Source organism: Peromyscus leucopus, chromosome X (genome assembly GCF_004664715.2).
Source record: "Peromyscus leucopus breed LL Stock chromosome X, UCI_PerLeu_2.1, whole genome shotgun sequence".
NCBI classification, from domain to species: domain Eukaryota; kingdom Metazoa; phylum Chordata; class Mammalia; order Rodentia; family Cricetidae; genus Peromyscus; species Peromyscus leucopus.
The window spans coordinates 60,101,233-60,118,635 of record NC_051083.1 but is presented as its reverse complement, the minus strand read 5'-3'; the positions used below and the strand labels follow the sequence as shown (position 1 = coordinate 60,118,635).

Here is a 17,403-nt window from a genome sequence, read left to right as displayed (position 1 = left end):
GTCAAAATACCCATACATAAAGCAAGCAAGCAAGCAAGCAAGCAAGCAAGCAAACAAACCCACCCCCAAAACCCCACAACTTTTTAAAACCTAAAAATAGAAAACGGAAAAAAAATTAAAATTTTGAAAAAAAAAAACATGCTCATTTAACTGATAACTCTGAAGTTTTAAAAAGAACTTTCTGGCGTGGTAGTTCAACACCTTGAATTTCAGCACTTGGAGGCAAAAGCAGGCAGATTTCTGTGGATTTTAAGCCAGCCTAGTCTACACAGCAAGTTCCAGGCAAGCCAGACCCTGTCAGAAGAGGAGAGGAGAGAAGAGGGGAGGGGAGGAGAGGGGAGAGGAAAAGAGGAGAGGGGAGGAGGGGGGGAAGAGACTTTTCTGCTCTAAGTGAAAGCTCTTAATTGTAAATTGATATATTGCTGCTATAACCTGATATGACTGTGGGACAAGAGAATAACATTCTCTAACTTTCTACAATATCACAGATAGGGACAAGCAGCAACATCTTGGGAAACCAGGTTTTAGTACTGTGTCTAAAACACTCTGGACTCTGGTACCAGGAGTCCAGAGTATAAGGGGATACTATTGAGCTGAATATAAAAAAAACTAGATTTTGCCGGGCGGTGGTGGCGCACGCCTTTAATCCCAGCACTCGGGAGGCAGAGGCAGGCGGATCTCTGTGAGTTGGAGGCCAGCCTGGGCTACCAAGTGAGTTCCAGGGAAAGGCGCAAAGCTACACAGAGAAACCCTGTCTCCAAAAACAAAAACAAAAACAAAACCTAGATTTGTTCTTGCATTTAAGAATGATGTTAAGTCGGGCGGTGGTAGTGCACATGCCTTTAGTCCCAGCACTTGGGAGGCAGAGCCAGGTGGATCTCTGTGAGTTCGAGGCCAGCCTGGGCTACCAAGTGAGTTCCAGGAAAGGCTCAAAGCTACACAGAGAAAATCTGTCTCAAAAAAAACAAAACAAAACAAAACAAAAAAACAAACAAAAAGACTGGTGTTAAACAAACACATGTATATCTGAATCACTTTATACTTGCTGTTGTCTTCAAGTAATAGTTTCATTCCCATAATTCCCAGGTTAAGAATACAAAAGAAGGGGCTGAAGGAATGGCTCTGTGGTTAAGAGAGTGCACCGCTCTTCCAGAGGACCTGAGTTCAACTCCCAAGCACCCACTTCAGGTGGCTCACAACCAGCTCCAGAGGAATCTGACACTTCTGGCCTCTATGGACACCTGGACTCATGTGCACATACTCTCACACAGAGAGAAAGGTAGGCAGGCAGGCAGAAAAGACAGACAGACACACACACACACACACATACACAATAAAAAATAGATAAATAAAAAGTACAACTATTGCACTCTTACAAAACTATGGGAGCACATTTGAGGAAACTGACCAGATAGTGAAGAGTCTAAAAAAATACTTTGTTTCAGAAATGGCTAAAGAAAACAGGGGTGGTAGCTGGGCATGGTGGCTCAGGCCTGTAAGCCCGACATTCAGGAGAATGAGGCAAAAGAATTACAGGTTCTCTACTGCATTACATAATGCATTCAAAGTCTGCTGTTTTCAAAACAATGAGACTCTGTTTTCAAAACAAGTAACAGGATACATGTGATATGAAGGGGAAAAGAGAAAAATGGCAGTGGGGCTTTAATTGCAGAGGAGCTAGAGAGGACAATACGGGAGCGGGAGGGTAGAGGGGCAAATAATACTAAGGATGTTTGAGGATTCCATAAGGAATCATACTATTTTTATTAAAATTACATATAATACATATAAGTGTATGTATATGCATATATAGTTTAAGTGAACTTATGCCACCTGGGTTGACAATGGTCCCCCTCAAGAGTCATAGATTATCTAACAAAAATCCTAGTACTAGAAATGAGAAACCTCCTTTCAAGTTGTTGGTCAGAGGGAACGAGACTCCCAGTACAATACAGGCTACTACTGTTGCATCCCAGAGGCTGAAGGTTAAGTCCCTGTTGCTGAATACACCGTGCACTTTGGACACTGGACTTGGGGATCTACAATGGATCTGACCTGGAAGCTTCCTCCCTGGGGACTAGCTTTCATAGCATATGAAGTTGCTATGCAAACTGCCAAGCGAGGGAAGTAACCAATAGTCCTACCTGGCTGTGAAGCCTATGAATCACAACAGTGACCAGCATAGCATGATAGCCCTAAAGGTTCAATAGTGACACTCAATATCTTGGTGGTAACCAACTGCTTTCTAATTGGACTAAGGCCCCCTTGACAGGAAGGAAATCATGCCTGATACACAGAACCTAGACAATTACCTGAGGTTAGTGAGGTCATGGATCTTGTAGAACCTACTACAGCTGCTTTACTAAACCAGTATAATTCCTAATTGCATTCTAAATACTTATCCTTATACCCACCTAGAAAAGACAGACAGACTTCACTCATGATACCTCAACAGTATAGAGGCCTAAACAAAACCTGAAGAAGGCCAATACCAACAGACACGCTAACATGGAAGGGAGAAACCTTACAGGGCCCCGCTCTTACACAAAGAACTACAGGCAATTAACAGCTGCTGAGAGGGAGAATTAGTCTTCCCTAGGGATGTTCCCCCTTAATTGGTTAAGTGGTCAGTCCTGAAATCATATACATATATGTTGCTTAACACGAAACAGACTCAGCAGGTTCTATTGACATATTATGCACTGGAGAGAGAGAGAGAGACAGAGAGACAGAGACACAGAGAGGAACACAGAGAAAGAGAGTGTGTTAACTATAACAATTAAAAATAGGCCATATACTTAAGGGAAAAAGCGGTGAGACATGTTAGGAGTTGGAGGGGGGAAAGGAAGGGGGAACAATTTAATTATTAAAAATAAATAGGATGAGGAAGAGAGTGGAGGGAAGAAATAGTTAATTAGATGAAAATTAACAAAATCATAGAAAAGAGAAAAGTAATTAGAAGAAAATTAGAACCATATGTTTTTCAAATATGCAAAAAGGCAAGAAAACACTAACTTTACAGTAAGTGGGAAAATTTGGCAGATTTATACCTTAGATTATCAGAATGAACATCAGCAGTAATAGACAAATCAAAGCCGGGCGGTGGTGGCGCACGCCTTTAATCCCAGCACTCGGGAGGCAGAGCCAGGCAGATCTCTGTGAGTTCGAGGCCAGCCTGGGCTACCAAGTGAGCTCCAGGAAAGGCACAAAGTTACGCAGAGAAACCCTGTCTCAAAAAACCAAAAAAAAAAAAAAAAAAAAAAAAAAAAAATTATATATATATATACACACACACACACACACACACACAAATCAAAACCATGTACTGCCTGACAGGAATCAGTGAAAATACAGAAGCAAACCTGTGGTGTTTCTGGCTAAAAAACACACAGCTCAGATTTTATCATAATGTCAGATAAAAGCAAACAGAAACATATAGGTAAGTGCTCTGTAATCTTCAAGTATCAAGACAATGAAAGTTTAAAAGAACACAGTAAACAAACGTTCAAGAGCTACTCTATACTTGGGGACTAAATAACATGATTTTTGAACTAAATCCTTTTGCTATTAAAGGACATTAATAAAACACTTGGCAAAGCGTGACTAGGTCTGGGGGTTAGATGGTAGTAATGTGATAATGCAACTCGTGTCTGACAGCCTTGCCATGTACTGACGACTCTTACAGGAAACAGTGAAGTATTCAGGGATCACTAGGTCAACAACTTATCACAAAGGATTCCGGGAAAAATGGCTTCTTTATGCTGTTCTTGCAATGTTTCTGTAACTACCATGTTTAAGTTCTAAAACAAGGGATTTAGTCTGGGAATAGAGCTCACTTTGTAGAGTACTTTCCTAGCATGCAAAAGCCCTGGTTTGCTTGCCAGCACACAATAAACCAAACCAAGGACGGAGGTACACATCTGGAATCCTGACACTTGGGAGGTCACAGGGAGACCCAAAAGTTCAAGGTCATCCCTAGTTATTTAGTGAGTTCTAGGAAAGCCTGCACTACATTGAGACCTTGTCTCAAAGAAAAACCAGGGCTGGCAAGATGGCCTGGTGAGTAACAACACTTACTGCCAAGCCTGACAACCTGCATTTGGTCCCCAGAACCCGACCAGTGGAAGAACTAACTCCTGCACGTTGTTCTCTGACCTTCACATGTTCATTCTGACACATCAGCACACACAATTCACACTAAACAAATAACATACATCTGTGTAAACCCAACACTGGGAGGGCAGACACAGGTGGATCCTGGGGACTTGCCCGCCAGTCAGTTTAGCTGAAATAGTTCAGTGCGGAACCCTGCCTCACCAAAAAAAAAAAAAAAAAAAAGATGGAGAGCAATGGAGGAAAACACCTGTTGACCTCTGACCTCTAAAAGACATGCATGAGCAAGGACACCTGTACAGACAAGTGCATACATTTAGATATTCACTATACCCTGAGACATAGCATCATTTAAGTTTTGTTGTTTGTTTTTTGACCTTTTCTTTTTGGTTTTACGAGACAGAGTTTCTCTGTGTATCCCTGGCTGTCCTGAAACTCACTTTGTAGACCAGGCTGGCCTTAAACTCAGAGATCCACCTGCCTCTGCCTCCCTGAGTGCTGGGATTAAAGACAAGAGCGACTACTGCCTGGCTTAAGTCTTCTTTTTTAACTCTATTTACAGGGAAAAAACACTGTAGTTCAGCAATAATCCTTTGTGATAAGTTGTTGACCCAGTGATCCCTGAATACTTCACTGTTTCCTGTAAGAGTCGTCAGTACATGGCAAGGCTGTCAGACACGAGTTGCATTATCACATTACTACCATCTAACCCCCAGACCTAGTCACGCTTTGCCAAGTGTTTTAAAGAAAGAACTCATTTTTTTTCCCTGAACGATTTGTGATGAATTTTTTTATGAGTATGTGTACCTGTGTGAGTTTATGTGCACCACACACAGGCAGGTGCCTGTGGAGGCCAGAGGGCATCAGATAACCTGCAACTAGAGTTAGGAGTAGTTTGTGAGCTGCTTGATGTGAGTGTGGGGAGCCAAACCTGGGTCGTCTGCAAGAGCAGTAAGCATTCTTAACCACTGGGCCATGAGTCCAGTACCTATGGTATCACTTTTAAAGGATGAAAACATATTTGAATAGCTGTTGCTTACAAGGCTTGAGCTTATCTAGAATGTTGAACGAAGATCACTGGGTAGAAATTACTGGGTGGTAAATAGCTTTTCAGTATTGAGACCCTTGTTGCATAAATAAAGTTGTATAAAGGCTGATAAGATAGACAGTTCAGCACATGAATTTCAATACCTGGGACACAGACGGTAGGAGACTACCGTCTCCTTCCTGTAAGCTGTCCCCTGACTCCCTTCTCCCACACTGTGACACACACTCACACAAAATAATAACTGTAAAAAAACAAAAAAAATACAAAAAACAAAAAAACAAACAAACAAACAAAAAAAAAAACGGAGTTGTCCAAAAGAAAGCAGCTCTCAAGTGGGCTACTCTATGATTCTATGTCTTCTCTGTCAAAGAAAAAATGTCAACAGACACTGGAGATGGTTGTAGTGGTGCATGTGCATAACTCCAAGACTTTAGGGGGAAAGACAGAAGGATCAGGAGTTAAGGGTCAGCTTCTGCTACATATCTAGTTTGAGGTCATCCTGGGCTAAATGAGACCCTGCCACAAACAAGGCACTGGCAGTTCATCTAATTGCTAGAAAGCATTTTTCTTTAGATGAAAAGTTAAGCTAGATTGTATGGAATGTATTTTATAATTTAAAAGCGCTAATATGATATGGTTCCAATTTTTAAATGAACAGCTGTTAAGATCTGCACAAGATCAAGCCAGGCAAAATCCCAGCAGGGGTACAGGGTGCCACTCACGAAGTCCCACACCTAGCTGAGGAACTACTAGCAATTGATGGTTACTAGAGGAGGGATCGGTTTTCTTCAGGGATCTGGCCTGCAGAAGCTACCCACGCTCCATAAGATGTTTCTACATACTGGCAGCATTAAATAGACTTTGTGTTTAAGAAAAAAGAGAGTGTATGTGCTGGAGACAGGGGAAGAATTGGAGGAGAGGAAATGGGAGAAGATTTGATAAAAACACATTATATGCATGTATGAAATTCTCAAATAATTAGAAAAAATGAATAAGCACTGTACTAAAATAATAATTAGACATCTCTCAGGTTCTACTCTCTTTGGAACCCTGCTATTAAAACCTTAGCTTCTGCAGTAAAGATTATTAACTGGTCATAGTATTCAAGGGCTTTAAAAAAAATATCTAAAAAATTCTACTCATCATTCAATACCTGTCTCAAAAGTTCCCTATGCTTGTAAATTCACCTAAACTCCCCTAAAAGGAGTTAGTGCCAACCTTCTATTTTTCATAACCACTTTGTAGGAAAGTAGTGAAACTCCTACAGTAGGACTCATTGCGTGTATTCACACATGCTACACATTAAACAGGACTCACTATGTAGCCCTGGCTGGCCTGGAACCCTATATGTGTATATCAGACCAGGCTACCCTTGAATTTACAGAGATTCACTTTCCTCTGCCTGCCCCCTGGGTGCTAGGATTAAAAGCATGCACCATCACATCCATTTTTGGCTACATTGTGAGTTTTAAAGCTAGCCTGGACTATAAGAAACTCTAGGAAAAAAAGAAAAGAAAAATCACACAAAAAAATTTAAAATACATGTAACATTTTAAGTTTTGCAATGTCTTCAAACTCACTTATGTAGTCCTCTCCCTGTTCTCTGACCCTCTGGACTTTGAACTCCTTCAGAGGCTATATTACTTATCTGAATACTGTGGCTCGGGACTCCAGCAGGTTGGCACACCATCAGCACCAAAGACCATATAGTCTATATTTTGCTTTGTTTTTTGTGTGTTTGTGTGACAGGGTTTCTTTGTGTAGCCCAGGCTGGCCCGGAACTCAAGAGATCTGCCCGCCTTTGCCTCCCAAACCGTGGGATTAAAGGCGTGTGCCACCATACTCAGAGCTGTGATCCCAAGACAACAAAATATATCTAGGTCAAAGATAAACAGGACAATCTAAAACTGGCTTCAAGGGTAGAAAGATTTTACTAGGCTGTGAGTTTTTTTTAAGGATGGAGTCTGTTTCAGCCATTCCTATTTGTAGTGCCTATATGACCCACACATAATATATGCTCAAAAAAACGGTCAGTGAATTAAACAGCCTCACCTTTAAATATGCCTTTTATGAGTGGAGCTACTGCTGTATTAAAGACCTCTTCCTGTTCAGTAGAGGGGTCAAACACAAAATCGTAGGTAAACGACTTATCAGTACCAACCACCACCTGCAAAAGGCAAGAGACAAGGCTTGGGGCGGGAGCTAAACACCCAGACCACGCCCCTCGCTGCTGCCTAGCCGCCGCGGCAGCTGTGAAAAGCGGCTCTCAACTCTTACCCACCTGAGGCTCTCCGGGCACAAAGGAAAGGCACGTCTGGCAGCCCTCATTAATCTCTTTAGAGACCAGGGGGCGACAACGCAGTGCCACTCTTACAGGAATTCCCTTCACCTCTTCTTTCATGGTAGCAGCTCTGTAGGTGTCCGCGCGGAGTGAAGCCGCTCTCCGCGGGGGCTCCGGAGGAGGCTGGCCGGAGTGGAAAGTCCCGCAGGCAGGAGGAGACCTCGAAACTCGGCGGTGCAGCCTCCCTTCCCAGCGGGATCACTGTCTCGGGTCACTCTCAGACTTGGCCACCGTCTAATCAGTCCCAACACTGTGCTATCTGAAATCAAACGCAAATAAACCCCAGCGGACACAGCAACCACGCCAAAGCCCTAACGTGCTGGAAAGGGCAGGATCTGAGCTCCCGCGGCCCCGTAACTCACCAAGCTACACGTCCTTTTCCCGGATCTTCCCTGGCGCCCTGTTCCAACTGGAGCTTTAACCGCCAAGTTTCAAATTGATCCCAGAGGCGCCAGCCAATCGGAGCGCAGACAAGCCTGTGACAGGAGCACGCGTGTGAGCACGCACAACGTGACGCGGGGGGCGGGGGCGGCGGCTTGGGAGCTGGCTCGCCCAGAGCGAGCTCCGCCCGTGCTCGCTGCTAGCAAGCATCCGCTTCCGGTTCCTGGGCCGAATTGGCCGCGAGCCGAGGCGCCGCGGAGGGAGGCCTGTTTGCTGGTGAGGTGGTGCTGCGTTAAGTGGTCGTGAGCGCGGGATTCGGGCGGGATGCGGGACCCGGATCTGGAAGGCAGTCGGTCCTGACGGAGTCCACCTGTAGACAGCACCCTTACTAAGCACCTCTAGAGAAAGTGGGACGGTGCCTGTCCCCAAGCCCTATGGGATAGTTAAGAGTTGGCTCTCCTTGCTCTTTTAAAGTAGACCTTTGTAGATATGATCCTAATTTCCTCATCCCTAGGTTGAAGGTGGTGACACCTGTATTTATAGAATTGTGAGAAATGAGAACATGCCATTAGAGTGCTTAACAAGCTCCTAGGCATCTAGATATTTAGAAAAATTGATAGATTTTTTTTTTTTTTTGGCCACCTTTCCCCGCTCCAGTCTTAACACCTCCTTGTGGGCTAGGCCCATAAATGGATGGCCTTAGGATGGGATTCCTTCTGAAACTTAAGAGAGCTTGGTCCTTTTTAAATCATTTTTGTTTGCTTTGATTTATCCTTTTCAGGGCTTTGCCTGAAATGGACACCCGGATCCCTTATGATGACTACCCAGTGGTTTTCCTGCCTGCCTATGAGAATCCTCCAGCATGGATTCCTCCTCATGAGGTGGGAACCATCTGCATTCCTGAACTACCCACCTCCAAGTATGAGATATACGAAAGATAAAGTGGCAGGGTTATGCAACTCAATGGAGAGTAAATCTTAGGTGAATTCCAAGCAACAGGGACCCACTGGAAACTGTTTGTAGACTCATCCTACCAGAGCCTTTCATGCAAGTGAATTCTGAAAATTCAGAACCTTAGTTTCCATCTTGTCAATTAAAAAAAAAAAAGGAATAGTGATCTATGGGGCTGCTACTCCTGAGATGGAATATCTCATTTAGACTGTTACTATGTAAACTGAGTCTATGACTTTACCACTTCCTGACTTATAGCTGATTTATTAATGTTCTAAAGGAAGGTAGATGTGACGTCCAAGACTGGGAATAAGATTTCTGAGATTGCTGTGTCTTGCAGAGAGTGTACCACCCAGACTACAACAATGAGCTGACCCAGTTTCTGCCCCGAATTGTCACACTGAAGAAGCCCCCTGGCGCTCAGGTAAACTTACAGAGGTTCCTGTTCTAGTCTACATTTTGTCCATGCCAGAAGTTGGCCGTGGTTGGGGTGTAGATGTGGATTGGGAAGTAGGTGACCAGAAAAGCTGATGTTTCCATAGTGTCTCCTTTTCTTCTGAGTACACTGATGCTCCTGAATGTTCTTGTGTCTGTGGTCTGTACTGAGTCCCCATTCTGTGCCCCTGTCTTTCAGTTGGGATTTAACATCCGAGGAGGAAAGGCCTCCCAGCTAGGCATCTTCATCTCCAAGGTCTGTATATGAATGTGTGTGTGGCAAACTATATTACTAGCTACTTCCCTTTTAACAAAGGGTATTTATTAAAATACACTGGTACCCCAATGGCTGGAAAATGGACGAGCTAGTAGAGTCATAGAGTGGACATAATAGGAACTCACCCTTTCCTTCTCAAATTGCATTTGGGTCAGGTGTGGTGGGGCATGCCAGTAATCTGAGGACTCTAGAGGCAGAAGCAGGAAGATAGGGAGTCAGTAATAAGAATCTATAAAGCAGGCTGGGCGGTGGTGGTGCACACCTTTAATCCCAGCACTCTGGAGGCAGAGGCAGGTGGATCTCTGAGTTTAAGGACAGCCAGGGCTACACAGAGAAACTTTCTTGAAAAAAAAAACAAACAACAACAAAAAAGAATCTATAAAGCCAAGGGCACGCCTTTGATCCCAGCACTCGGGAGGCAGAGGAGATGGATCTCTGAGTTCAAGGCTGCCTGGTGTATGGATCGAGTTCCAGTACTACACAAAGAAACCCTGTCTCAAAAACCAAAAAAGAAAAAAAGGCCAAAAACAAACTGAGAACCAAATTTCATTTGACAAGCCACTATTTCCCTGTGGTGTCCCAGAAAATAACACATTTGAACAGCACTGCATTTCCCCTGCAGTCTCCTGAAACTATTCCGTCTCAATTCCATGTGCTATCCCTTTACTAACAGGTGATTCCAGACTCGGATGCACATCGAGCAGGACTTCAAGAAGGGGACCAAGTTCTAGCTGTGAATGATGTAGATTTCCAGGATATTGAGCACAGCAAAGTAAGCATGGCACCTGGGCTGTAATTGTGTAAGAAGCCATCTCAGGTAGGACAGGTTGGACAGGATTAGCCTAATCTGTAAGAAAGCATCTCTTCAAGGGAAATGTACCAGAAGAGAGCAGCTGTCAGTGACCTAGATGTTTGAAGTGGCACATTACATTCCTTTGTTATGTTTCTGTCCTGGGTAATATCTCTTCATTTGTACAAGCTGCCGTGTTTCTTCCAGGCTGTTGAAATCCTGAAGACAGCCCGAGAAATCAGCATGCGTGTGCGCTTCTTTCCTTACAGTAAGGCACTTTTTTTTTCCTTACATGGCAGGGTTCTAGGTAACTAGAACTCTTTTTAATGTGGATAACAACAAACCCTGGAAGTTGGGAATGGGAAGTTGGGAGTTCAGCCTGAAAATAATGTGCTGTGTTCTTTCCTACCCCAGATTATCATCGGCAAAAGGAGAGGACTGTGCACTAGAGACTTGCAGCCCACAGCCCTCCATGTGGAATCTGCCAGAGCAAGCTGGCTAGCCCTCCGAGAAGCCAGGCAGGAAATTCTACTCTCAGCGCCTTCCTGGCTTAGTGGATGGGGAGGATGGGGAGACAGCTTACCAGCTGCATTCTATATAAACTGTACTGTACTTGGAGTTCCCTAGTTTCCTAGGTGAGTTTTATTCTGGAAAAGGAGAAAGGAGAAAGATGAAGCTGTCTAGATGTCTGTAGCCTATGTAGAAAGCCAGCTGGAAGGCATTTATCAGGTACCACAGATTGGTCACTTAGCATTTTATTTGTAGGAATCAGTAGAAAAAAAGAGTCTGAGGGGCCTTCCATCTGATTTGCCTGGCCATGCCATCCAGTCCGCGTACATATACTTTGGAGTCCCATACACTTGTGAGACTCCAAAGAGACACTGTTTTTGCCCCTTCCTCCTCATCCCCCTCCCCCAAGTAAAAACACAATACTGAATAAATGTGGCTTGAGTGATACTATTTGGATATAAATACCATTGAGTAAAAACAAACCCACAACAAGCAAACACTGGAAGAAACACCACCACCATACCTACTTTACAACTCTCTGTATCTGGCCAGAATACTTGGGACGCTAGAGAACCTTAGCCGTAGAATAACCAAGACATGCCTAGGGTCAAGGGCCCTGCAGGGTAAAACTGCCCCTTCCCCAGGAATGTTAGGCTTTCTGCTACAGGGGATGGTATTAGTTAGTATCTTCTCCTTTCCCCCATTCTCTGATCTGGAACTCAAACCGAGGAAGTAGCATGGGTACATTTCTTCTCACAAGCAGCAGTAGGAGACTGGTTGCTTACAACTTAACAACTTCCTCCTTTTTCTGACCCCACCCCCAAATACCTTTCTGTCATCCTAGATATTTAATGACTGACCATTAGATACTGCACAGATCCCTTCTGGGCCATCTACACGTCAGAATTTAAAGGGTTTTTCTCTGAAGGAGGGAGGTATTGCTACAATGAAAGTACAAATTTGGACTTAAAAGGAGTCCTAGGAAGAGCCATGAAGATGACTCCCTGGGTTGAAAGGATGCCTGCTCCCAAGCTGACCATCTGAGTTTGCTCCCCAGGACCCACATGGCGGAAGGAGAGAACTGCTTCCCAAAGTTGTCTGTTGCCCTCCACCTGCAGGCTTGGCATACAGGCTCGCACAAGAATCCTGGGGAGCTGAGCTGAGTCTCCTAATTCCTTCTGGAGAGTGAGTCTTTGTGGGAGAACTAGAAATGTCCCTTTTTAAATAAACACCACAGAACCTGGCTCTTGCCGTGAATCCTACCCCAGCTATACTAAAGGGATTGCTAGAGGCTCAGTTCTGTTAGGTGGCACTGTACCTTCTGAGCAGAGCTGGAGGTAGAATTAGCTCAAGTCTTCCTGAAAGACTTTTATCCTCTAATTTCCTCTGCTGACCCCCAGTGGCCATCTGAGAAAGAAAAGCTTGGATATTTTCAGCAAAATTATTAGCTGAGTCTACTGAACGTTAAAGTCAAGACTCTTTCCATGCTTAGTCAACTTGTGTTTGTTTATTTTTTTCTGAGACAGGTTCTTGCTATGTAGTCCAAGCTGGCCTTGGACTCATCTTCCCGCTTCAGCCTCTGAAATTCAGAGAATACAGGTGTAGACCACTGCACCCAGCTGTGGTTAACAGGTGTTGTGTGTGTATGTATGTGTGTGAGAGAGAGGGAGTGTGTGTTTGCACATGTGTGTGTGAAGGTCTGAATCAATTCTCTTTGCTTAATCACGACCCACCTTATTTTTGGAGACAGTGTCTCTCACTGAACCTGAATCTCTGTAGCTGGTCTGTTTGGCCTCCTCTCTCTGCCTCCCCAGTGCTGGGATCACAGGCATGTACTACCACATCCAGGATACCTTGTTTTGAGACAGGGTCTCGCTATTATGTAGCTCTGGCTCTCTTGGCACTTGCCTCTGCTGGGATGAAAGGTATGTGCCAACATGACAGACATAGCGTTAAGTGCACTATGGGATTCAAACTCAGGTTCTCATGTTTGTTCAACAAGGACTTTACTGACTGAAACATCGGTATAGCCTCCCGTGGAGATTTTTTTCCTCACCATGGGTTTGCTAATTCAGCACTCAAGCTTTACATCTCATCTAAGGTGCAGAGAACATTGCAGAAAAGGGGAGTGGCGTGGAAATGTGTCAGAGCCAGAGGATAGATGGGAGGGCTCTCTTCTGCCTTCTGGATATGACATAGCCTTGGCGTCACGAACACACCGAACACACCGCAGCGGTGGCTACCTGCACAAGACCTTCGAGATTTGTATGATGAGCGAGGGGAAGCCCATGGAAGTTTCTTGTAAAGGTCTTGCTCTAGGACAGCTGGTCTCAATCTGTGGGTGGCAACCCCTTTACGGGTCGAAGGAGCCTTTCTCAGGGGTCACCTAAGACCATCAGAAAACAGATATTTGCGTTACAGTTCATAAGAGTAACAATTACAGTTAGGAAGTAGCAACGGAAATGATTTTCTGGTTGGAGTCAGCACAGCATGAGGAACTGTGTTAAAGGGTCACAGCATTAGGAAGGCTGAGAACCACTGCTCTAGGATGAGGTTCGCAGGCATTCATTATTTTAACTTTACTAATGTGGTTATTGTTTAAAATAATATTCTTCAAGGCCCAGTAGAGTGACACTGAGTTGGATTTCAGGTTAAACATCATTTATCATACAGGGGGCTTGCAGCCGGGAACCTGGGAGAGGAGACCCAGCACACCCAGCTCATGGGTTTTACAACAATCTGGGCCAGTGAAGTGGCTTAGCAGGTGAATGGCCTGAGTATGATCCCCTTGATCCCCATGATCGAACAGATTTTTGCAAGTTATCCTCTCACCTCCACATGTATGCCATGGCACATATGTGCACACACAGTAAGTAAATAATAAATGCAAAAGGCAACTTATCGGAGAAGTGTGCTCAAATGTTCCAGCCATCGTGGCTGGAGAGATGCCTCATCGGTTACAAGCATTAGTGGCTCGTCCACAGGACCCAGGTTCAGTTCCCAACACCTACATGGTGGCTCCAAACCATCAGTAACTGCCCTTCCAGAGAATCCAATACTCTCTGCCCTCTTCAGCCACTGGGTATGGATGTGGTGCAGAGACAGACAAGCAGGTGCACACATAATTTTTCAAAATTCTTTATATTTTGATATCATAATATAATTACATCATTTGCTCCCCTTTTTTCCTCCTTTTAAACCTTCCCATATATCCTTCCTTGATTTTTTTCAAATTCTTGGCCTCTTGTATATTCTTTGATTAATTTTCTTTCATTGATTGTTATTGTTACAATGGTTACTTCACTCAATATGATCTTTTCTAGTTCCACCCATTTACCTGGAAAGTTGATGATTTTATTTTATTTTTTTACAGCTGCATAATACTCCATAGTGTATGTTTCATTATCCATTCAGGTCATCATCATTCAGGCTGTTCCCATTTCCTAGCTATTGTGAATAGAGCAGCAATGAACATGGCCGAGCAAGTACCTTCAGAGTAAGATGTCAAGTGCTGTAGCTGGGTCCTGTGGTTGGTTTATTTTTAGCCTTTTGAGAATTCTCTCTGCTGATTTCCAGAGTGCTGTATCAGTGTGCCATTCCGCCAACAATGAGTGGGAGTCGTGTCCCCCCCCCCCATCCCCTCCAGCATGTGCTGTAGGTTCTTTTGTTGATCTTTGCCATTCTGACTGGGGTAAGGTGAAATCTCAAAAGTTGTTTTCATTTGCATTTCCCTAATTGTTAGGGACAATGAACATTTTTGAGATATTTCTTATCCATATTTTTTCCTTTTGAGCATTCTTTTCTTCAGGTCCCAGACCCATTTTTTTTTAACTGGGTCATTTGTGTTGTTTTCGTTTCAGTTGATTGTTTTGTTATTTTTGTTGTTGTTTGTTTTTTGAGTTCTTCATATATTCTGGGTATTATTTCTCTGTCAGATGTATAGCTATGAATGATTCTCTCCCATTCTGTGGGCTTCCTCTTCACTCAGTTGATTGTTTTTTTAATTGTACGAAAGCTTTTTAGTTTTACAATGTTCCACTTGAGAGTTGTTAGCCTGGATCTTGAGTAGATGGAGTCTTATTGGGAAGGCCTTTCCTACACCTATATCATGTAGTATACTGTTTCATGTATAGCTCTTGGATCCCTTTGGAGCTAGTTTTTTTGCAAGGTGATAGATGTGGGTCTCATTTCATCCTTCTGCATGTAGACAATCAGTTTTCGCAGCACCATTTGGTGAAGATGCTTTCTTTTGTACCAGGTATGTTTTTAAGCATCATACATGCACAAAGTTTAGTGAAACCAGAGTAAAAAATGTCCTGGCCTTTGAAGTTACCCTGGCTGCTTTAGAACTGCATCCTGTATAGATGTGTTTTAGTCATCAATGAAGATGCTAGGGTGCTCTGTGTCACCCAGTAGCTGTGCAATGTAGTAAAAGAAACTGACAGCTTCTGGGAGCTGTTTATTCTTAAGTACAGGAGTTGGGAGAGAATATTAAAACCATAAAAAAAAAAATCAGGCCAGGCCTTTGATCCCAACACTTAGGAGGCAGAGGCAGGAAGATCTCTGTGAGTTCTAAGCCAAACTAGTCTTCTTAGCCAGCTCCAGGACAGCCAGGACTACATAGAACAATGGTTTTCAACCTTCCTAATGCTTATTTTGACCGTTTAATACATTTTCTCATGCTGTGGTGACTCCCAATCATAACATCATTTCCGTTGCTACTTCATAACTTATTTTGCTACTATTATGAATTGTAATGTAAATATCTGTGTTTTCCCATGGTCTTAGGTGACCCCTGTGAAAGGGTCATTCAACCCCTTCCAAGGGGTCGCAACCTACAGGTTGAGAGCCACTGACAGACCCTGTCTCACAAAACAAACTGCAGCCATGCGGTTATGGCACACGCCTTTAATCCCAGCACTCGGGAGGCAGAGGCAGGCGGATCTCTGTGAGTTCGAGGCCAGCCTGGTCTACAGAGCAAGTTCCAGGACAGGCTCCAAAGCTGCACAGAGGAACCCTGTCTCAAAAAAAACCAAAAAAAAAAAAAAAAAAAGGAATTCTGACCACGTGGTCTTCACTTAAAGTCAAACAAAAGAGCCTGCTTTGGCTAAGGTTAGTTCTGTTTTCCAGTACCACTTAAGCAGAAAAATTGTCCTGGCTTTTAACACTGAGGGAAACTTGCTTCTCTGCTTTCACACTCCCTACCCCCAGAAAAGCTAAGAAAGAAAGATGTGCCCTTTTTCCAGCAGTGGAGGTGAAGCCATTTATGGAAGAAAGGGCAGAAACTGGACTAGAAGAGCTGGCTTAGTCTACCGACAGCGCGAGGACACTGTTTTAGAGGTTCGGTGCTTTCAGGCTGGGATGGGGAATGAACCTTGCCTCCTTGCTATCATGGGGAAATGTAGGGTTATCTAAAAGTAAGCGGTGGTGGGTGAGTAGAGACAGTGCAGAGGATGTGTTGTAAAAAGAAATGGGTGTCCTGTTTTTTACACTGCAGCTGTTTGTGGCTCTGGTCTCAATAAACATCACATTGAGGTCCCCAGATGAGTCTTCACCCTCTTCTGCAGAGACTTGCCTAGCCAAAGGAAGACAGTAAAGGGGCAAGATCGTGGAAACCTGTAATCAGTGAGCTTAAATATCCTTCTTACATACAGTGATGCAGAACACTAGAAGCCTTGAACTCGTGACTCCTCTGATCCAGCACTGATTTCTGCTCCCTCACGTAAACAGCACAGTAGACCTTCCATGTGAGGAATGGATTTAGGTGTTCAGACCAACAAACCTTACCATCTGTTGTTCCGATCAGCCATGTTACTTATACACCACATTCATGACATATCACCTCTTTCTGCCCATACATCTAGTACTTGTCCCTTTGAAAGGCCAACCATTGCCCTTTCTTCAGAGTCTCTGAAACCCCCCTCCCCTGCCAACTCATGCCAACAGGAGGGACTCACTCTAGAAGTAGCTTCTCCAATCCATTCCATAGCATTCATAGCTTCTTATCTCAAAGCCCCTCCCAGACCAGAAATAGGAGCCTGGCTTTGCATAGAGATGGGTATTTGTGTTTCCTATTGCTCTCTAGGCCACAGCTTCTGGCCTCATTCTCGGGCTCTTGGCCTCACCTTAGAAGGACCGAAAACATTCCTTGAGTGGGCAGGCAGAGATGGTGTAGCAATGGTTTTCTGCGCTTGAGTCTGTACCACCTGGTATCACCTCATGCTCCTCTCTGGTGGCAACTGGTAACGGCTGGCCTCATAGCCAGGCCTGGGAGTGGCCATTCCCCTTTGGCTTCCTCTGGGGTTCCTTACTGTGTAAGCACCAGGCACTGCTAGGCCAAAAGGTGATCACAAGAATAAGTGATCAAGTGGAGGCCAGGGTAGCCGAAGCCAGAGAGAAAAGGCAAGTGACTTGTCAGAGGAAAGTCTGGGACCTCATAGGGCCAAGGTACTTAGTACAGGTAATGTAATCAGGCTTGTGAATAAGGGTTGCGGGGGAGGGGTACTGGTGCCTGAAGCAGACAAATCGTTCTCTGTAGTTCCAGTAATCTCCAAGAA

General features: G+C 44.2%; 2 protein-coding genes across 6 annotated transcripts in view; one reads left to right on the top strand and one right to left on the bottom strand.

Moving 5' to 3' along the window:
* The window catches only part of Kif4a (kinesin family member 4A), a 117,838-nt gene extending 109,868 nt beyond the window's left edge, over positions 1 to 7,970 (bottom strand). The window contains exons 1-3 of one of the 3 annotated variants that reach the window (XM_037198838.1): positions 7,865 to 7,970; positions 7,443 to 7,761; positions 7,214 to 7,328 (exon numbers count right to left, since the gene is read on the bottom strand). In XM_037198838.1, coding sequence (XP_037054733.1) covers positions 7,214 to 7,328; positions 7,443 to 7,562 — 235 coding nt within the window. In that variant the 5' untranslated portion in view covers positions 7,563 to 7,761; positions 7,865 to 7,970. Of the gene's footprint in view, positions 1 to 7,213; positions 7,329 to 7,442 lie in introns of all 3 variants that reach the window. The other 2 variants (XM_028883915.2, XM_028883916.2) reach the window with 2 other exon arrangements.
* An 82-nt stretch (positions 7,971 to 8,052) lies between these two features.
* On the top strand, positions 8,053 to 11,296 carry Pdzd11 (PDZ domain containing 11). 3 transcript variants are annotated; one of them, XM_028883911.2, is made up of 7 exons: positions 8,053 to 8,159; positions 8,665 to 8,764; positions 9,175 to 9,258; positions 9,469 to 9,525; positions 10,220 to 10,318; positions 10,544 to 10,604; positions 10,751 to 11,296. In XM_028883911.2, the coding sequence occupies exons 2-7, from the start codon at positions 8,678 to 8,680 to the stop codon at positions 10,783 to 10,785; spliced, it is 423 nt and encodes a 140-aa protein (XP_028739744.1). In that variant the 5' UTR covers positions 8,053 to 8,159; positions 8,665 to 8,677; the 3' UTR covers positions 10,786 to 11,296. The 3 variants fall into 3 exon arrangements, with proteins under 3 accessions (XP_028739744.1, XP_028739747.1, XP_028739745.1); XM_028883914.2 differs by lacking the exon at positions 8,053 to 8,159 and adding an exon at positions 8,181 to 8,290; XM_028883912.2 differs by lacking the exon at positions 8,053 to 8,159 and adding an exon at positions 8,181 to 8,294.
* Positions 11,297 to 17,403: the final 6,107 nt, after the last annotated feature.